The sequence below is a fragment of the Numida meleagris genome, chromosome 8 (genome assembly GCF_002078875.1).
Source record: "Numida meleagris isolate 19003 breed g44 Domestic line chromosome 8, NumMel1.0, whole genome shotgun sequence".
Taxonomy (NCBI): Eukaryota; Metazoa; Chordata; class Aves; order Galliformes; family Numididae; genus Numida; species Numida meleagris.
The window spans coordinates 14,102,534-14,125,166 of NC_034416.1; the positions used below are offsets into that span (position 1 = coordinate 14,102,534).

The 22,633-nt window shown below is 40.3% G+C and overlaps 1 protein-coding gene across 5 annotated transcripts in view; it reads right to left on the reverse strand.

Annotated features, from left to right (window-relative positions):
* Window positions 1-22,633, reverse strand: part of COL4A5 (collagen type IV alpha 5 chain) — an 81,191-nt gene that overhangs the window by 54,532 nt on the left and 4,026 nt on the right. For 3 of the 5 annotated variants that reach the window (XM_021406337.1, XM_021406336.1, XM_021406338.1), the window contains exon 2: window positions 3,219-3,278. In XM_021406337.1, coding sequence (XP_021262012.1) covers window positions 3,219-3,278 — 60 coding nt within the window. Of the gene's footprint in view, window positions 1-3,218; window positions 3,279-4,145; window positions 8,146-14,793; window positions 14,985-22,633 lie in introns of those variants that run through there. The other 2 variants (XM_021406340.1, XM_021406339.1) reach the window with 2 other exon arrangements.

The window sequence follows — 22,633 nt, forward strand, 5'->3', positions numbered from 1 at the left end:
CAATGCAAAAAAAAAAAATCACTCTAGCATGATCTATATTCTTCAAAATACAGAACTTCTTCAGCTGCTCTGCTTTATCTTGAACTGCCTTCAGAACTCAGGTATGACAAGCTATTCTTGCCAGAATCCTGTGCACCAAACTCTTACCTGAATACATTAGGAACTTGCCACCCAGCTGATTCTTCACCAGCTCTCACATGGTGATCAATAAACCCAGTTATTTTGGCATCTTCTGAAGTCCTTTTTTAAAAGACCGTAGACTAATCATATGTAATAACTAAAGGGTGGCTTCTTAACTGGTTTGTTTAGCTTAATTTGAATAGGTAGAACCAAATAGGTCTGATCATCTAGAATAGCATAACATATTTCTAGTTATTTAGAGGTGGAACTGCATCTTAGATGTTGTAAAAACTAAACCAAAAAAGACCTGTAACCCTTCCCAACTTCAATCACATGTTTCTACTGCAGCTAGAGACTTGGTTTTCAGTGAGATGGCTCACTGACAGATCTAAACCCAAGCCTCAGAGAAGAAATGGGAACACCTTACGAGGGAGAGGTAGGAAAGCATATTTTAACAGCACTACTTCAAAGCAAAACCACAGTAATCTTGGAGAACATGCCCTCTTAGTGACTAAGATACATGCAGTCTGCTGTAGCCCTTGCCAATCAGTCTTCATCAGCCGGAGCAGCATTGAAGCAGGTTCATCTAAGTGCCGGGCAGTATTTATTTCAAACCCAATCATTATCCATTTCCTTAAGGGAGAAGCAATTATACACATTTAGTAGAGAAGCACAAGTCATTCTTGTAAGCATCTGTATATAGCAGCTTAATCATTTACTTTAGTTTTAATAGATTCTTACCAGATTCAGTTAATTGAGCAGCAGCTTATTGCAAGCACAGGACATGGCGGATCTCAGCTGTGACCAATTTTCTCTAACTTTTCTAGTAATTTATTTGCTTATTCATGATAACAATTTTTTTTTGCCCCATACTACACATTTTAGTAGTTGAGTTTAGTAAGGTGAGCCTGAACAGAAGACCTTCATTGCAATGATTCTTGTCAGCTATTTATGGGCTTCCTCTGCCCCACTCTTCCCCCCCCCCCCCCCAAAAAAAAAAAAGAGAAAAACCACCACAAAACTTCTTGGGCTTTAGTCCAACAGATAGCATACTGCTGGTACACAAGGGCTCATGGAAGAGTTACACAAGAATCACTGATGGCATGGATGCAGTTAACCAAGAGATGCAGTTCTCCAGGGCAAAAACATGAAAATAGTTTTCCTACTTGTTGCAGTTCAGTTTGTATTACTTTGCCTGATTTGTTAGAATTTGGATATCCTGAAGGGAACTCTAGGATACTCAGAAAGAAGGTTACTTCTGAATCTCCAGAGGGACACAGTAGGCTCTGCAGAGCTGAACAAAGAAGCACTTCTTAGCTGACTTAATGCAAGTGGACAGCAGCTTGGATGCAGAAGCTAGTTGCAGGGCCATAATGAAACAGTGAAATAGAAGTGCAGGGCTCAACTGAGTGCATTTGACAAGGCTTTTCCTGTCTTCCCAGTACATCACCAGGCTCTATACGCCTGACTTCCAGTAGTTCTACAAGTACATTGTCACATTTCCAATGGAGAATCAAAGAGGGACGATTATTTAAACAGCTCCTTGCCTAATGTTGTTTATACGCCAATTAGACAAGGAACTATGGAGTCTGACTTCTTGTTCAGAGGTCACTGTAGAAGGAAGCAGAAACACCAGTGCCAAGCATCAAATACAAAGCAAAAGCCTGAAGCTTGTTCCAGCAAGTTTACACTCAACTGGTACAAAGATAATTTGCAAGAAAGTTAGGTTGAAGAGGTATCAGGCTTGGAAACCTGCATCAAATATTTAACTGATATGCTGTGATGGGTCAGCCTCATCATCTGAGGACATCTCTAGATGTCTTGCAGCTGTGTAAGATTTTTAGAAAAAGTTCAGGGCTGTGAAAACAAAGTTAACAGAAAGTATTATGGACAACAGTGAAGGAGGTCTCCTCTAGCTCCCCAGAGCTGCATGATCAAATCAGTCAGTGCACCAAATACTGGTGGCTTCATAATTATAGGGAAACTAATGTAATGGTATGTGTATGATCAAACCAGTTCCACAAGCAAACTACCAAACTTAGGAGTGTAGGTTTTGTTTTTCATCAATAACATTCCACCACAATGGCCTGCAAGCTTCTGAAAGGCTGTTCAATAAAAATACTGAGGGCTCCAGACTTTTATGCTGTTTAACTTGACTTTGGTGAAGAAGGAATCCAAGTTCCCAGATTTCACGGTAAATCTAAGAGCGGAAATCTGCATTATATATGTCTACCAGTTTAACAAGTGGATGCCAAAAAACACAATGTTCCCTTTATTATTTTATTTAGAAGGCCAGAAAATGTAGTCCAACGTTTTTGTATCTACACTTGCCAGATAATTTTGTTAATTCCTCAAATAGCTGGAACTAGTTCAGAAAAAGGCAAACTGCACATCACAGATGGATTCTCCTAAGTTGCACCTGCTATAGTTGTATTAGGAATGTAAAGCCTAGTGCTGGAATGCCTTCAAACTAAACCCAAAGTAGCCCTATTTACTAGTGTTATGACACACCTAATTTGGCCACTTGCATTTGAAGGAAATGCACCAACCAGGTTCAAGTTTAAGCCAGCCCAATCAAACTATAAACTTGCCATCAAGAGTATATTATTTTTCACTGAATATGTATATTGTGAATATACTTGATGAACTAAACTAAAAGTAAGTAAATGCCAAGGAATGACCTCATTTGTCTATAGCCATCTGGATGATAAGTACAGCACCATAAATTATCCTGAGTTTTGGACATCTGCCCTCTTTAATCTCAGCCAATAGTAAAATTCTGTATCAGCATAATATTGAATTAAAGCTGTAACTTCATATTTTGCACAATTGTTCATTTGATGTTGTACTTGTTTAGGTAACTTCAAAATCACCTTTGAAATGTGTCAGAAATCAATCTAGAGCATCAAAGCCCCTCAAAAGATAATAATTCTGAGCACCCACTGTTTCCTCAAAGGATAGACTTGTAAAACCCTAAGTAGTATCAGTGGTAGAAGCATGAATGACTATAAAAAAATATAGAGCTCAGACAGCAGGAACGAAAGTCAAAGCTGTACAGAAGGGTCTGTGCGTTAGTCAACCACATAAGATGTTCTTACCTTTTCGCCTTTAACTCCACTGCAATCACATTTGGTTAGAGATGTACATCCATGGCAAGCCTTTAAAGACATAAGAAAAGATCACACATTTTTAATCACTGTAAGGGAACATCAAGTCATTTTATTTGTAAGCCTACAAAGTAGGTCACCTAGCCCTTATACACATGTTCAAAGCAGATACAGTCTATTGGAAGCTTGATTAACTTTATTAAGAGACTTATGCTTAGTTTCCTTAGCAATTTTATATTTCCTTTTCATATTTTATGGTTCATTATATTTTTAGATCTACACTCAAACACTATTTATTTTAGGACAAAGTAAAATGCAGCACCTATGGCCAAAGAAGTGCTTTAATAAAACAAGTTCTTTAGCACTTGCCACCACACCGACAGCATCCATTTACAGCTCTCACCAGTAGATGTCAGGTTTTGAACAGGAGTTCAACCAAGTCTTATTTATGGTAGTTATCAGAAAGATACTTAGTGCCTAATTAATTCACACCTCCACAGCACAGTTACTCAGAAGAGATTTTAAAAAGGAGAAAAAAAACTATCTAGATGTCATCTAGTTGCATTCACACTCTACCAAGCACGACAAGTCAGCTAAAACGCTCCCTCCTGTAACGGGGAGGCTAGAGGGCCTGGGAGGGGTGCTTGGTCAGAGGAGAGAGTTAAGGAATTTGATTCACAAAGATGATCCGAGCCAGATAAGTTCTTGATATCACATCTGCTCAGTTTAAGTTCTCCCTGACTCCAGCATATGACACTCACTACCATTCTGTGTTGATTCAGAAGTGAGCAGACTGATGTACTTAAAAAAAGTGAGATTTATTGAGCAAGGGAAACTTTACAGTGCACATAAGACAGTAATCAATTTCCAAACCTCTCAATAGTTAACAACCATGACCAGCATTAGAAGATATGCTACCTCAAATACTTGAGGATTTAATTGTTCTGAGGACACATGTAGCAACATATCTAGAATAAATTACAGCACATAATTAACAGCTGAAAAAGCTGAGGGTTTGGGCTTCTCCTCTCAACCTCAAATAACCTGCAAAGAACAGTATGTACAGAGAAAGTTTCAGCTGAGCAGGAGACGAGCCAGTTTGTCAGTTCTCAATACACCCACACACCAACTCTAGCCCTCATTATCACAGAGACACGACCCATCACCTACCTGGCATTACTAATGTCCTGGCTCTTAGCCTAAACACACTACTGAGCATCAGAATGAAGACGCTAAAGTAGCTTAATTCACCTGAAGCTACAGAAACCCAGGATAAATAAAGTATCCTGTTTCACAAGGCACAGCTTTCAGTGTTGCAGTAGTGCCACACAACACAGCTACGGCACATCTCCAGATCTTCAGCTTTTCCAATCAGTTCCTCAATTTGATGTACACAGAACCTCAAAATTCTCAGTTATCAGGACATTATTCAGCTGTTTCCTAAAGTGAAGATGAACCTCAGTAGCCAGGTTAGGTTTTCAGAGATCAGACTGGACCCTGAATAACCTGGCCCAACCTCACTGCTGACTCCACTTGGAGAAGGGTGTTTGGCTGATGCCCTCCCGATGTCCCCTTTCAGTCAAGTGACCTTCTGAATTCAGTATCAGATCCTTTTCACTTTCAGAAGCGTATTTTAAAAAGCAAATTCAGCTTAAACCAGTTTTAGAATTAATTTTGCTTCATTTAAAAGAGATTAACCTTAGTTACACGTAATATTTCCTTGCCTCACAATAGACGACTAAGAGAAAGAAAGAGCAAGTACTTATCTCACTGTGCAGCAGTGTCAGTTTCCTACTGCAAGGAGATCACACAGATCTACTTGAAGGTCTCTGCTGCCTCCAAGAGACGGGAAAAAAAAAAAAAATCAATCATTTGTCATTCAGAACAGAAAGCTACACAGTACTTTTCTCCTTAGTCCCATTTTTAAAGTGATTGAATCAATATAGCTCCTACTGTAAGTCATAAGCTAAAAAAAAAAACAAAAAAACCACCACAAAACCTGTGACTGTCTTCCGAAGTCATTTATATATTCAGACTGGATTCCTTACACTTTGAGGAGCCTCTTAACTTTGACAATTATCCCATCTCAAAGAGCCAAGCATACACACCGAACACTTTTTGACAGATTGCTCTGCATACCCAGCTCAGATGTTTTACTTAAGGAAAGGAAAGCCATCACTCCCAGACAGAAGTAACGGGAGGCTGAAAGAAGTCAGTAATCAGAAAGCTCTCTCCAAACACTCACTGTAATCAAACGGCAGCAGCTTTTGGCTTAAATCCTGGGAAGATCTCTTTACCCACAAGCTTATCAAGAAGCGTTCCCTCAGCAGAGTCACTTATCTCCCTCTACAAAAGCAGTACTTTGGCAGCTTGTGTTTTTATCTGCATTAATTTTTACCTCCACCACATTAAGGTTTTTGAACTGAACAGTTGGGAGAGAAAAATCCCTGAGAATTTGTCCTCCATCAAGATTGACTCATGCCACTTCTGGGTCATCAGCAATATAACAAAGACCAAAGTCAAAAGTGTCAGCAGCATAAAACAAAACAAAACATTCAAGAGCTTAGTGATCTGTTCCAAATGAGAACTTGCTTCTTGTTTAGACTTTTCAATAGTCTCAAGGCCTTTTTTCCTTGGGAAAGCAGGCTCAAGAACTGTGCTACAGGAGAACATGTACTGCATAACAAGCCAGTACAAGTCTGAAAGCAACTCAGCAGAGACTTCTGATATCACAGATTTAATTACGTATCTCACATAAATGCAAAAGAAATAGACAAAAATCAATAGATGAATCCAGGCTGCATAGTACGTGTAGAAGCGCTTGGAATTTCCCCTTCATGTAAGCAGTAATTTTGAGGAGAGCAGATATGATGACTACAACATTGAAATCCTAAAAAATCCTACTTTAAGACCAAGATTTAGATTTCTACTGCCAGAGCTGGACCATCACTAGTTCTGACAGTTAAGTGACTGGCTGTGTTTTCAGGCCTCACACCTCAGTGGAACCCAAAAGTTGCACCCGGTATATTCATTACAGGTTAGAGAAACTGAGAAAGCCTCCTGCCTTGCATCAGGCAGCCAGAAGCCTTCAGCAGCAGCTTGAATCCTAGCTCTGGTCAATATGATGCACGTAGACCTTACATGACAGGAAAGGTAATACGATTTCAGCTGGAATAGTGAGTTGGGGCTTGATCGTAAGGAGCGGGTCATGTGATCTTCACAACAATTAAAATCTTTTCGTTTTCAGCTACAGGCGGAAGGACAAGGAATGAATGCAGCCTGTAAGAAGCGACTTGAACAGCGGAATTTGCTTCTTGCCTCTTGCCTTCCCATGGACACTCCCCTCACCGTCACCCACCACATACCTGTAAGGATGAACTCACTATCATTTCCATTTCCTTTGCTGTTACTAGTGCGTAGCGAGACATAATCAAGGGCTCTAATTAATCTAGTCCATTTTAGCTAATCCTTTCATTGGATTTTCCTGACAGCTTCTACCCCATTGAACCAGTGTGTGGAGAGCAAGTTCTTTTCATTAGTATATAAAAGGAGGGATGGTATTGGTTTTCTGGTCAAAGGATAATTCTTCCAGAACAAGCTTGGTCTTTTGTGCCTTACATGAACTGAGGAAAACTGCTTTATGCTACCAACAGAATGAGGTGTAGGTTTTTTTTTTTTTTAAGTTTGCTTTTCAATTTAACGAAAAAGTACACATTTGAAACCTAAGTCAATTCTCACTCTTGGCCACGTTTGTAACAGACAGCTCAGCAAAATGAATAAGCCTAAGTTATCCTCAAGATTTGTTTTGGCTGGAAACCTGCTTTAAGCATTAGGTACAATGCCCTCTTTTCTCGCCAGGCCTAGAGATGTTAGAAAGCAACTTCAGCACATCCCACTCCTCCATACCACCCACTCACAACCACATCGGCCAAAACATTTCAGAGAACAAAAAAAAGACGAAACACATAGCACGCCAATGAATGTTATTCCTGGAAAGAACAGCAACTTGGGACTTCCTAAAACTGTAGTCAATAAAAGATTCTCCTAAGAATAAGTTAATAGAAGTTTTAGAGGACTGGTCAAACGTTCAGATCAATTAACAAGCTCATAAGCAATCAGAATCCAAGTAATAGCACAGTTAAGCAATACCTCAGCTTTGCAGCTACAGCTATGGATTGCAGAGCTTTGGAAGTGATTTACCATTACATACACCCAGCTGCAGGAAAGTAAGTTACTCGGCAGCAGGGGGAGGAAGTGGATGTAGGGCACATCTAAAAACCCACACAGTGAAGTATGCATTAGTATTTAAGTAATGTATTAGTACTTCTACATACAGCTATTTAACAATATTTTAAGGTTCTTTCCACTGTAAAAATTTGAGATGAAGAGGGATGATGCTGGTCATTTAACAGAACTTGACGTTTACAAATTAGAAATTAATAATCAAGAGAAGGAGGTGCAGCTTCTTACAGAAGCACAGATAGTGAATTAATAAAGTGCCCTCATAAACAATTAAGTGTTCTGATGTGACCACCACTGCTCACAAATGAATTCTCATTCTAGATCTCAGCTAACAGTTGGAGAAGAGAAAAAGCAGCCTGAACATTTACGAACTGACTAATTGCCTTGCTCCAGCATCCTTTTCACATATTCTTATGCAAAGAATGAATTCCCTGTGCGATAATCCCTTTCATTCCTAAAATAGCACAGAGCATTACTTTACCTATCTAGGAGCACAGTTTCTATCAACAGAGTACATGTTCTCTCTTGACAGCTCAGCTCTGGTGGCAGCATGAGGTTAAGCAAGAGTTGCAAACAGATAGCCACTGCAAGCGGATAGCCACTGATTTTTGGAGCTGTGCTGGCCTGCAGCACACTAAGCCTTTCCTCACCACTTAGAGGAGCCTCAGCATGCAACATCTGTTTGTGCATGAGATTAACATGCACAAGCCAGCTTCAAAAGCAGGTGTCCTGAAGAGAACCATAGCGTTATCTGACACCGCTGCACTGTAAGCCTCCTTGCAGGCGAGAAGAGCCCTCCAGCAGCAAAGAGATGCACAGAAGGCACTGAAATGAAATTCTGCCTAGGAAAAATAGGCCAACGTTTTAAAGCAAATTTAGAAGTCTACAACACACTTAGATCACAGGAGCATACTGAACTGCGGATCAGCACTCCTGCTGGTGAGGGAGTAGCAAAGAAAGCATGCAGCAAAAGCTACATAAACGGATGATATGCACTCAAGCCACACTAAGCAGCAGTTGCAGTTTATCTCCTGCATTTGCACCTTCCTAGAGTTTACCTGAATACTCATGAGCACAACTTTTGTTAGTTTGGTTCTACAAGACACCCATAATGGGCAAGGAAAGAACCAGCCACAATACGACTGAGAAGCAACCCATCTTTGACAGCTTCCATACAGCACAAACACACGAGGACAGACTGTTCTTGACTGTTCCCTTAGCTGTTCTTGAACCTAAGAAATAATCACAATTCTACTCCATACTTCCAATGAAGTGCATGAACAACAGAGAGAGTTCTGCAAGGCTGGCATGCCTGCAAGTCATTCCACTACCTGCAGCAGGCTTAAATCTACTAATGTGTGTTCTTGACAGGTATAATTGCAGCTTCAGGATGGACACACCACAGACAAAGTACTTCAGGCTTTATTCTTCCTCTTCCTTCCAAGTGCTGCAGAAAGCATGTACTCCTCATAATAAGCCCCACGTTGACCATTCAGCAGCCCCAGTTTCAGTCTTCCTGCTCCAATATTTGCAATTAGCTATTCTTGTCAGCAACCTAACCAGGTATTAAAATTAAAAGCAGTACAACTACCTTTGGAAAGCAAAGCAAAGAAAAAGTTGAATGGAACACTGTCTTGCATTCTGATAGCCATATCAAGTCACAAAGCCCACGGTCAAAAGAACAAAAGGTACATTGAATCCCTCGGGTTCTCACCCAGCGCGCCTCATCCCCACAAGCATTTTTTGAGCAAAAGAGGAAGGGGACCTGGGAGAAACCGCGTGTTATTAAACTAGAATCCATGGTTTTGAAGTCTTCTACTCCAGGAAACAATAACATAGGACTTCACTATTGACCAGATCTATCTCTACACCACATATGTAGGAAAATAAATGCATTTTCTGGAACTGCTAGAATACTCAGATTAGCTCAGATGCATGCAACTGTAACAGCCAAGAATCAGTTTCACAGCATCTTGTAGATCACCAAACTGCTGCACTAACTGCACGTTCCCACATGGATCCCAGTGTCTTATCATCTGCCTTTGGTCATGACTTAAAGCTGGTAGAATTTACTTATTTTCCCAGTATATTCTGCAACTACCTGTCAGACAACTGTGGAAGAACTGTTCCTAGAATCACAGGATCAGCTAGGTTGGAAAAGACCTACAAGATCCTCCAGTCCAACCATTCACCTACCACCAGTAACCCCACTAAACCACGTTTCTCAATACTATATCTAAGCATTTCTTGAACACAAAGGAAGGAAGATTATATGCAGTGGGACAAGTTCTGCATCTCACACAGCTCTTCCAGCTGCAACACTGCCTAACCACCACTAGTATCACCCTTGGTGTTCAAACACGGCAGCTTACTCAGTCAGGAATGTAAGAATGTTCTAACATTAGAGAAAAAGGAAACACAAGTACCAGATATTTTAACTTATCAACAAAACCAACTCTGCTTTTAGATACTGATTAAACGCAGTGAACTCAACATACAGAAAAATAGTTCAGAGTCACAGAATGACAGGGATTGGAAAGGACCTCGAAAGACCATCTAGCCCAATCCCCTGCCGGAGCAGTTACAGATGTCTCCGCCCTATGAGGAAGGCCGCAGTTCTTTCCCTGCTGTAGCTACGCAGAAGTCTCAAAGTCAATTATTTATACCTATGTTTATAATGGAAGAGAAACCCAGCCCAACGCTGACATTCCACAAAGACAGACTAACCTTGATTTTGGTGGTGCTCCTGAAGAACATGTATTTCTTAGCTTGCTAAGATCTGTGTAACAGGACACCTGCACACTTATCTAGCTAAAGATTTGCTGCTCAACCAGGTCAAAGATTTCACCATTTATCTTCAGCAAGTATAGCTTTCCTTACACTTGCCTGGACATGAATATAACTGAGAAACAAAAGGTTTTGTGGGAATTTGACAAGCGGTTAAAGCTGCTTTTGTGAGTTCTAATTATGATTTCCAGATACATGGTCTTTAGGCTTAACAAGAGTACGAGTCTGCCGATCAAAAGTTTATTGCTCAAATCTGTGCAAGTCAGCTACAGCAGCACAAGCCCTTGCAGTCCCAGATTTCAGATGACCACTCGTCCCTCACTGTATTGCATGAAGGCTGCTCTGAAAGTAATGCCTCCCACTTTATGATGTTGGCTCACTGTATCAGAGGCAGATGTTGGTGATACAGCAGTAGAGGCTGAACCTTCCCACCATTATCCTGTTACATGTTGTTGCTGTGTGACAGATGGCAGCAGAGGGGCAGTCTGACAGCAATGTGTCTGACAGGGAAGTGCAGATGAAGCAAAGGAGTGGAATTGACTTCCTCCATGAGGAAAAAATGGCACCCAATGACATTCATCAACGCTTGCTGAATGGAGACCAAACAGTGGATGTGAGTGCAGTGAGGTGGTGGGTGGTGCGTTTCAGCAGTGGTGACAGCAACGTGAAAGGCAAGCCATGTTCTAGACAGCCATGCATAGCTGTCACGCCATGAAATGAAGAGTTTTGATCGGTTCAACTGCACAGATCAGCAGATAACTAGGGAATGTGTACAGAGCTGAACATCAGCTTCAATGCATTCAAAACAGCGGTGACAACACTGGAATATCACCAAGTTTGTGCCAGGTGGGTCCCACGAATGCTCATGCAGAAAAAGAATGAACACTGTATGCAAATTAGTCAGGATCTACTGAACCAACATGAGATGAAGATGACAGTTTCCTGGATTGCACCATTGCCAGTGAAAAGATGTCAATCAACACTATGAGCAGCATCAAAATGGCAGTCCATGGAGCAGCAATGTGTGAATTCCCATTAAAGAAAAAGATCAAGGCACAGCCCTCAGCAGGTTAAGTGATGTGCAATATATTTTAATATATTTTTATTTTTAATTATATACTCCGGATTTCCTAGAACCCAGACAAACCATCAATTCTGACCCACTACATGATGACACTGACTAAGCTAAAGGCTTGAACTTCCTGGGTCAGGCCAGACAAGACAATCTTTCTCTTGCAACATGGTAACACCAGGCCCCATGTCCATTTGAAGACCATGGAGCACATCACTAATCTTGGCTGGACTGTCCTACCACAGCCACCACAGAATCCAGACTTGGCACTTTTTAATATCCATCTGTTTGGGCCAATGAAAGACAGACTGCATGGGCAACATTTTTCTAACAATGACACCATCACAGCAGCTGTGAAACAGTGGATCACCTCTACTGGAGTAGATTTTCATGAATGCAGCATGCAGGCTCTTATCGCTGGTGAAAATGCACAACTAATGGCGGTGACTATGTTGAAAAACAGTGTTTTGTAGCTGAGAATTTGTTCTACTAAATAGTTATTGTGCTCTTTGTACCTGTTGTGGTTCCCATGGAAATCAATAGGAAACATTATTTTCTGAGCAACCCATGTATTTATAAGCAGTAACATTTCTAAAGCAAAACCCAAATTTGAAGTGCATCATTACACACCGCATTAAGTAATATTTCCCTCAATTTAACTAGCTAAATATAGTAAGAGAATAAGCATTATGGTCTAAACCTAAGAGTCAAAGCACATGTTTGTAGAAGTTCTTAACCAGCTTTTTTTTTTTAAATTAAGGAAGCTTCTGACATGTAACTTAACCCGTTATACCTTCAGGCACCATCTCCCTTTGAAGCCTGCACAAGACAAGATCTGTTCAGACTTGCAGAGAAAGTTTTTAAGTGCAGTAGTCATAGTAGTGGCCACTGTGAATGAGAGCACAAGAGGCAGGTTAAACAGACTGAGACATCTGATGATCCACAACCCTCCTTCCTCCTCTTAAGGAGGAGTATTAGGTTTGTTTGCTATTTAGATATCTAAACATTCATATTTTTCTCTGCTGCTTTCAAAGCAGCAGCAGTGACACGTAAGGATTGTCACCATAAGTTTCTAGTTAAAACAACAGCAGTATTTCCAGACCAGCTGACAATCTAACCAAAAGCCCCAGACACCTTTCAGACCAAATTCATGCCCAGAACTTGTTTCATCTTCATCTAACCTCAAATCACAACTATGTGCCCGTGAAGATTTTTTTCCCCCTGTAAGCCTGAGAGACCAGAAGGAAACAATTTCTTTCATTTACTGGAAGCTCCTAAGGAACGTTCAGGGAAGGGATCTACAGAAGCACATACCTGCAGATTTTGGCTGGGCAAGTGACCTGCCTCGCAGCAGCTGCTACTGCTGCATGAAAGACTCAGCTATCAGCAACAGGGAGTAGAAGAGCAAGCTAGTCAAATGACCGTTCTAGAAATGGACAAAAACTTGTGAAGGATTCATCTCCAGCAAGCCACAGAAGGGCTATAAGCCAGCAGGAAAAAGCTTGCACTGAAAGTCTTGACCCTCCCAGAAGTTAGGACTTTCCACCTTTTTTTTCTTTAAAGGAAAAAAGTGAAAGCAATGGGCCAATATATACAGAGGTTAGCCCCCAGAGCAAGGGGCAGCACGATCTGACAGACTCCATGTGTCTGTTTCCTCAAACAAAGATGAGGACAAAGTGCAAGCCCCAGCTGGCCCATCAGCTCCCAGGCTTCACTGCCTTTCTCCACACTTATATGGTGAAAGCTGAGAACTGCAAGGACATGCAGCAACTTCGAGGAGGAACTTGTGAGGAACAGAGTTAGCTCTTGCAAATCCCAAGAGCTTGTTTGCATTTTCCAAAGGGCATTCCATCTTTGAAAATTATAGTTGCCTTTCTGCTTTAGTGAGTGCTGCCAGCCTCACGCTAAACTGTAAGCAAGACAAAGGGCAGGGCTAGTTCTCACCACTTCAGAACTCTTGTATTTCTGTGGCCTGCGAGACTCACAGAACAAAGAATGGGCTTCAGTGTAGTATCCTGCAGTGGGCGGGATACACAGGAAGAAAAATAACCGTACATACAATCAGAAACATTTCAAAGTTGAAACTGAAGACACCTGAGAAGCAAAGTACTTTTACTTCAAGTTTCTAGACATCTCAGCATCATTCTCTATCAATTTGCAGAATCATCCTTAGCTGGCAGCTCACATAAGGATCATCTTTATGCTGCCACCCAGAGGCAGCATCTTAAAAGGATGTATGTTTAGATTTGGCAAGTATCCTGCTGATAAACAGTGCAAACAAAGAAATTAATGTAAAGTACCAGATAGTCTTTTCAGTTCACTTTGCCTTCAAGTTCATGAATCCACAGGTGCCCTACACAGACTCCCCTTTTCAGCATACACCACAGAACCTGCAGGAACCTCTGAAGAGAGGGCACTAATAGAGGAACACCGTAGCCAAAGCAACTCCTTGACTTTACAGTCTTGCCACAGGACTCTTTACTAAACAGTACAGGACATTCCTATGCCTCCTCTATAGGCAGACCACACTGATACTGTGAATTTCAGTTCTAGTTGCTGAAATCAGATTCTTTTCCAGAAGCAATCCATAGGAAAAGCATTAGAACAGACCTAGAATATTTTAATATCTGCTTTACATGCATTTCCTTTGTTTTTAACTCCCCATCATACATACAAGGAGACATTACTTCACTGGAGATAGCTTTATAATGATAGCAACACAGCTAACACTTCAAGTTGCTCATTGATATACAGGGAAAGTTTGAGTGTGAACATGCACGATGTGGGGAAACACCCACAGTTTGCAAGAGACTAACTCAGTACTGCAGTTCTGCTGGCTTAGTTATGATACCATAAAAGCTTGTATCAAGCCATCCTCTAGGTTACATACAGACAAGTACATTGCAGATTAGAGGAATGGTGTGCTCTCAGCATGCCTTCATCTCCACCTGTCCACTTACGTACCTGTAATTATTGCACTGAGACACAAACATTAAGCACCTGCCATTCAGACAGCAGCAATATGCAGTAAGCCACTTCACTTTCAGAAGTCTCAGTTTTATTTGAATTTTACATACAAGTCCCTAATCACTAGCCTCTAGAGGCTTCCTGATTTTTTCCAGATGCAAATAAAAAGTGCCATATGGCACTCATTACAGGTTATGATTTACTAGCCATGTAGGACCTTTCCCAAGTGACAGGTGTTTGATGTTTCCACTTGCTATAACCATGTCCAAGTGTAACACAAACCTAGACCTAACTGTCAGCTAGGCTTGCAAGCCTCAGATAAGTAGTTCAGACATAACACCTCTCATTCTGGCAGTCTGTTTACAATCCTTTCCCGGTTAAGGAAATGGAGTAATTCCCCAGAACATGTCCTGCTCCTCACCTTTATCCACATAACATGCAACAGAGGAAGCGTCAGTCCCTTAACGGATGTCACTCATTTGACAGTGACAAGCTCACCTTCATGTGTGTGAAGCAGACCACACAAGAATAGAACTCCACTTCTTCCTCTGAGAAACTAAAGAAAATAGAACAGCATTTCAGATTAACCTAGCAATCTCTCTGTGGTCTATTTTGAAACTACAGAAAGCACTAAATTAAACCAAAGATTAAGCAAGTATAGGTGTTGAAGAGAATAGAGGTTGTGCACAGTGATACTGCATTGAGATGTTATCTGCAAAAAGTACACACCCTCTGAACTGTCAGAACAAGACTTACCTCACTTAAAGCTTGGTAGATGTCTGGGGAATTTTCTCCATTCTCTTATTTCTTGGACCAAGTATCATAGCTCCAAGGTTCTTCTAGTAAGAGCTGTTTTATCATGTGTTTATGCCTGTAGCATCACCATACTCTGCATGCACATTTCATTACCTAAACTTACCTGACCACCTTGCTGTGGTCAGTGCTTTATCTGCGCTGTTCAATATAGATTAAAAACTACCCTCCAGTAATCAAAGCTGAAAAGCTAAGTGGCCCTGGATAAGGCCAACTTACACAAGGAAGCAATGCATACAGAGCAGTTGTCTGAGCCCTGTAAGTCAGAGGCACTTCCTTCCAAATGAAAACAGCATCAGGAGCTGGTGAGTTGGGAGTTCCCTTTCTTTTATGCACACAGGTTCAGACATTCCTAAAGCTGATCAAAGTAGGAGGTATTTAGTGGGAATTAGATGCTTGGTGGGGAACTCACACACAACTTCAGCACATAAGGAATAGGATACTGCAGATCTCAACACTGGGCTCCTCAGTTCATTTTCTAATGCACTGGCTACATGCTAACACCAGCTCAGGGGCTCCTTACAGCATCTGTCACTTCAAATATAGGGAAGATTAAACTACATCTTGGTATGAGAAAGTGAGCCTACAGTAATACAGAAGATCAGAATAGTAATCTCTCAGAGCATTTAATAGGGGCAAAAAAGTGGGCTTTTAATCTATTTTACTGCCTTTAAAGCCATAGAACAGACAGCTTCAGGCTAGCACTAATAGGGCTGTCTACCTTGGCACACACAAGATTTTGGAATTAGATATTCAAATTTGATTAGATGATTTCATTCCCCTGTACTTGGGAAGTTACACGTAGAGGCTACACAGCACATTATCAGAAGAATCATTACATTGGTTTCAACTGATCATCACTAAGCAGAAAACACACCCTGGGAATAAAATTGCACTTGTCAAAGGCTTGCTACACTAAAAAAAATACATTTTGAACCTATGCCAAAAAACAAGCTAGAAGGACCATAGATAAGATCTTAACAAAAAGCCTTGAAAACCAACAAGTTTTTCAAGGTATTAACACTGTATCAGAGGTAGGAAAACCAAAATCAATCTGATCAGTGCTAGGAGTGCAGAGGGAAGAAAACGCCCCTTAGATTCTTATTTCAAGTAGTTACGGATGTTTTCTCCTTTATCACTTCTTCCGTACTTGCCTCTACTTCTCCCCTGCCCTCCCCCAACAGTGGAGAAGATAACTTTATAACAATGGAGTGTTCATACAAAGAGACGCAGTCAGAAAAGCATTTTAGTAGATGCACACTGCATACACACAAAACATGCCAGACAGAGCTTTACTAAGGACAAGTTGAAATGTGTAACCCAAACATTCCCTTTCAAAATACTTAGAGGGACAGCATTCTCTTAAAACTTCAGAACAAACTGTTACTATCAACGGATGTTGTGTAAATAGCGTAGTACTATTTATTTGGGAAGAGATGAAGCTTTCAGCAGTAGAGTTGAGCTTCTCCTCGCTTTAACAAGGAAATTTAAATTATTGCTTTCTCCATCCATTGGTTTTATTTAGAGTCACTCTCTGGAGGTTACTCAGGGGCAAATTAAGAACTCTCACCTTGAAGTACCTGGTTAAGGAGATTCTCTGACTGTGTCTCTGAAGAGATCAGTAAGCTGCCTTCTTTAAGTGCTGCATTTAAGTACTGCCAGTTTCAAAAAAGTGAGAGCAGGCAAAGAGAGAACACACATTGCTTACACACCCTCAAGTCAAGCCTTACAAAAACTCAAGATGCAGTTCAGCATGAAGTTTGGAAGGAATAAGAAACAGCCACTGGCATTTGCACACATTCCAAAACAAGAAGTCACTTTCTGTAAGAGAAGGTATTCCCTGAAGCACTCTGTTTCAGGGAGGATACCAACTCCCACAAGTGCTATTTGGACACACTCCAAAAAGTGATCTGCTGCAAGTTCATGATATATGCTCTGCATCTGCAGTAACTAGTAAGTTAATTACAAGCACTAAATAGGGAGCATTTTCAGAGTTCTAGCTGTATGCCTGCAGTAAGCAAGGTTTGGAACAGAAAATGCGGTGGCAGTGTCCTTTTAGACTGCAATTACGAGAATAAACAGCTCTTTGAAGACAGCTCTACTCTGAGCAAGAGGTTATCTAACCTAGCCTCCAGAGCAGTACAATTATACCTCCACTCTTAAGTTTTCCTATGATTCTACAATAGATGACAAGCTTAGCATCTTTGCTTTTTTATTATTTATTTTCTTCTGTCTACATTAACGCATTCCAGGAGTTAAATCCTGAAGTGATTCCTACACTTACTCTCTCCAGATGAGAGCAGAGACAGTAAAGGCAGTAGAGGCCTCTAGCTCTGCAGAGGTGAGCGCATAAAAAATCAGGACTGAAAGAGCTACCAAGATACAGCTGCAGCTCACTCAAATATATCAGCTACCTCAGACATTTGATCAGTATTGGCCACTACTATGTGAGACAAAATAGGTGCTCAGTCTGAAGCAGAGAGCCAAAAAGCTAGGTCGCTTTCTCCAAATATTACAGTCTTTTGACTCCAGATACTGGTTGGATGGGAGTTTTCTCCCAGGGAAAGCATCACAGTGCTTTGAGGCAAGGAATTAAAGCTTCTCAGGCAGCATATTTACAGTGACCAATGAAAAGTGATGTTCATACTGCTATTACATAGCTGCAACTCAAGGACAGCAAAATACTGCACAACTGGAGATTTTTTCCACATATTTCACTAACAGTTTGGAACCATTAACCATCAGAAACCAGACTTAATACCTAGCCACCCACCTTCACTATTTGCCCTCCGAGCCTCCCAAGTGGCAATGACACTGACTTTGCTTCAGTTCAGGATCAGTGTTTAAAGAACTTGAGAATTTGTCTCTAATACATTCCTGAATAACACCAAACAGCTTAAGGGCTTGTTTGCTGATTCAAGAAGTCTTCTATCAAATATAGTAACCTACACCTTTTTGCCATCAAAAAGGAAGAGTCACTGAAAAGCTTCCATGAAGTTTAGAACAGTACGCCTACAGCAATTCAGCATCTTGTTAAACACGTCTGCATACTCGTGTTAACAAAGAGAAAAAAGGAAAACACATTATTTCCATTGCAGCCATAAATGACCACGCTGTTCCTCCACAATTATTACTACAGTATATTAGCAATCAAAGATCACTTAAAAAGTCACAGTACCTGTCTGCCTGCAGTCACTGTTAGGTACAGTACGCTAGTGTTCTAAACATACACTTTTTCCAAACAGTGCTAGACTCAGTGAGACTTCTCATCAAACCTAAAGCTAAGCCACCTATTTTCAAGGTTCATTTAAAATACAAAAATTCAAGACTTGCAACTTCTCTCATCCCCTCCAGATTTTCTCCATGTTATGTTTTAATATACGATGATTAAAGAATTAAAAAACCCAATGGCTTCGCAGAAACTTTTGTTCTCATGCCTGAATACACAGTACCTGGATGAAGAGAGATAGAGTAGAAAATATGAATTCCCATCTTTCAAACCAGTAAGAACACCTCCTTTTCCTTCTGAGTACCTTTGCCTTTTAGGGTTCAATATACAGAGAAATTTTTAGACTAATTCAGAATGAGTTTTCTCAGACTAAATCAGAAGGGCTAACTTCTGCTGTCCTCCTGTGTAATGGTTCAGTCAGAGTAAGCTGAATCACTAAAATCACTGCCCCATAAAAAGAATTACTTTAAAAAGGGTTTTAAACTGAGTCCGTTAGCTCCTTCACCCAGACATTGTTTTACAGTGGTACTTCTTATTGGGAAATCATCTCTTCTGGGATCTGACGGCTCATCTAGCCCTGCCTGCAGATTACATTAGTTTTCATTGCTTTAGGTAAAGCTGTTTAATCATGGTTTTTAAATAATTGCTACTTGAATTCAAGGTGTATAAAGTCCGCAGCTCTTTGCCCACGGTGGTGGCTTTATTCTCCTCCATCTACAGGATTTCAGGGCTTAAATAGAAAGGTTTGCTTCTGAACAATTAATACTGTGTTCAGTAAAGACATACTGATACTAGACAGTCCTATGCAAGGACTGTTGAGATGTCTTAATAACAGAAAATTAGCCTTCTTTGCTAGCCAGTGAAGCAAAAAAAAAAAGAAACTCAAAAGCAAGTGTTTAACTAATTCTTGCTTAATCTTGATGGCTTTCTATAATAACGAATGCTTGTTACTTTTTCACCCAGGACACGGGATTTGCAGAGAAGCTAAGGGCCAGAGGAGAATAATAAAATTAACTACTATGAAAGATGTGTCAAAGTTTACTGTAACATCCAGAGGACTGAAGAAATAAGTTCAGTACGTACAATCAAAATCATTACTCTTCAGTTGCCAGTTTTGATTAGAAAAGCGTAGGGAAAAAATAATATGACTACCAGGAAAACAGAAAAAAAACACTGCTTAGGACAGAGGTGAAGTGGCTGCACGTTACTTGGGTATGAACTCAGAACTATTTCTCTACACACGGAAGTGAGAAATATTGCCTGAAAGTGTTTACATTGATGTAAAGTTAATTTGTCTAGCAACAGCTAACTCTTAGAACAGTATGACCCAAATGTCCATAGCCAAATAAAGAAACCCATCCAGTCTTTTTATACATTCCTGGATTCCAAAATAACATTTTTGTATTACATTTTATACTAGTGTGCAAGAAGCAAAAGTGACATCCTTTTAGGATATAACAGAAAAATAAAAGCTCCCAGTATAGGAATAGCATAAAAAAGTTCGTAACTCTGCAAGAGAGGGGAAAAAAGCTGTTAGCCTATAGCATTATTGGCAAGCAAAGAACTCCACCCTTCTCCTAAGTGAATTACAGAGGCTCTTAATCAGGGAGCAAAGCAACAGCACAGGAAGGGATGGCCTTCTGACATCAGAAGCTGGGAAAGAAACCCAACCAACTGACTATTCCAGACACTGTACTAATGAATTGAAATACTAGTTTCACTGAATAAATCATCATTGTTATCAAGTGCTAGGTGATTTTCTTTCATAAGTTTCAAGTTGTAAAGGAAACTCATTTATCTTATTTCCTCCTGTTCACAGAAGAAGGCAAATTGCACTTACATGTATTAAAATACAACATACCAATGAGTATTACCAGTGCCCATGCTTATACATAAGTCTAATTTGGTCTGGATGATCTTGTAGGTCTTTTCCAACCGAGCTAATTCTAATTTCTGTTTGAGAAGGTTTTACATGATGAACAGAAGGCGTTCACTTCCCAGATAGCACATGGCTAATGTAGGCTATAAAACAAAATACAACACCTCTGATATCATCTACAAAATTCTTCCCTTCCACTCCATGCTGCCAATGCTTTAAGGTACTTGAAGTTCCTGAATGACTCCTGTTTCTACTTAGTCTGTCAAAAACAGCAAGAAACTCACCCTCCCAGCATCGATATTCAAGCCTCACTGCCTTTCTTTCAGTATAAGCTTGGCATGTTGCTTCACTGTATCACTATAGTTGCCAAATAAAACCAAACTTTACCTTCAGCAAGTTAAGGTTCTTGTATTTTTGTCTAGCCCAGTAGCCATGCAAGAAGCTGGTAAGTTAAACCAAAGATTAAGCTAGAAAGGAAGGTCTATGTAGTTCTGCTTAATTCTCTACGTACTAAAAATACACTACAGCTTGAGTGGGACTCGGTCACTTACCTCCCCAGTTCCTGGATCAGTGAGCCAAAGGACCTCCAGCAAGCTTCACCCTCCTTATGATCTGCTCTACAGTCTCAATCTCTTAAACAAAACCATTCCAACACAGCTCTGCTGACTATTGGCCAAATAAACAACAGAAGGGTCTTCCTTTAACCTAGTGCAAGAGGCTCAAGTGCATCAAACAGCCTTGAGGTTCTACCAGCCAACGATGTGATCTTACCTGCTATAACTACCTCTCCAAATAAAACACAAAGCAGATGAGAGAAGCTACTGCTAGAGAAAGATGGAAAGAGATGAAAGCCTCAGTTTCATTTGAGTGAAGAATTCCAACAGTAACCAAAGTTTTCTACATGCTTATTGTTTCTTATAGGGAAGGGGTGCCTACCATGCATACACACCTCAGCTCTACGTCTCATTTCAAAGAGCATCTGAATTCCCCACGAAGAAGTACAGAATAAATACTTTCCTGTAAGTTAATGATGCGTTTTGAAATTAAGATTCACAGAGATAACAACTAAGGTCAATACTGGAATAAATAGGTTTCTCCAACACGTTTAAGTCATTTTGACATAAATCCTTAACAGACACAGAAAAAGATGAAATAAAATTACTTACTAGGCTGTTTACAGCTGGGGAAACAAATAGATCTCAGCCTACCTAGCATACAGTGGGGTCACATTAGACAGGAAGGGAGTTTTTCAGGTCTAGTTATATGCCTCTGTAAAGAAAAATAATCATTTGTAGACATCTATTTGACTTCTAGTCTAAGTGCTGTGTGCAAATGCCTTTTACAGTGCCAGAAGGAAGAAGAGATTAAAATTCAACTCTTTCATTTTAATTCTCTATACAGATTAGGCTAAAAAAAACACACAAGAAACAAAATATAGAAGAGACTAAATTATTTTCTTTCCCCTCCAAAAGGGAGAGGGAGACAAGAAGAGAAATCCAACCACAGAAGTTTGAGCAGCAATAACTAAGAGCCTTGAAGGCTATCACCGAAGTTGGCTCAAAGCATTCCTTCCCCTAAAACACACTTCAAGTTAGAAGCTATCAAGGTTGCTACTACAATTTACTTTCCTTTTCTGTGCAGTATGTGCATATAACCATTTTAACCATTTTAAGCAAACAAGAAACTGCCTACTCTCAACTTTACAGCGCAGTTAGGATTAATTCTTGATTGCAGGATATGCAAAATGTCCAACAGAAAGTACCCTTGGGAGCATGGCTAGACTCTGGTAGGATTTTATACACATAAGATATTGCAGGTTGGAAGAGTCCTCAGGTCATTACTCGTTCCAGATTCCCTCTCAGAGCATGACAACAGAGATGCACCTTTGTGAGTAAATGAAAATATCTTTAGTCTTCTTGAAATAGATGTCGATGTGTCTATAAAGCAGTTAAAGAGTCTAAACTTTTAGAAAGACTAAAGCATTAACAAGTCAAGCTAAAATGTTTAAAGTGCGGTATAATTTTGAAGTTACGCAATTGCAAAATAGGTCTCCACGTTAAGACATCTCCAATTAAGACTACATACCCACATGCAGTGTTCTGAAAATAAGACTGTACCTTCTTCAGAAATTGAAGCAAGACTTGAGTTCTGCAAGACTTAGAACAAAAACTGTTTTGCAATTGACTTACAAGCATTAGATTTATTTAAAAACAGGACCCTTTTCTCTTCAGCTCAGCTCCATTTACACTGCTGATAACTCCATGTTACACCAAGGCTTCTTCTCCACGTGCCACACACTTGCACTCTAACCAGGACTCTCAGCAAGTTTCCTTTTTTAAAAGCTGCACTATATCAGTGACACTTAGTAGAGTTTAATTGCATTGCTAACCTTCCGCAGAAGGGTAAAGGATGCTGCT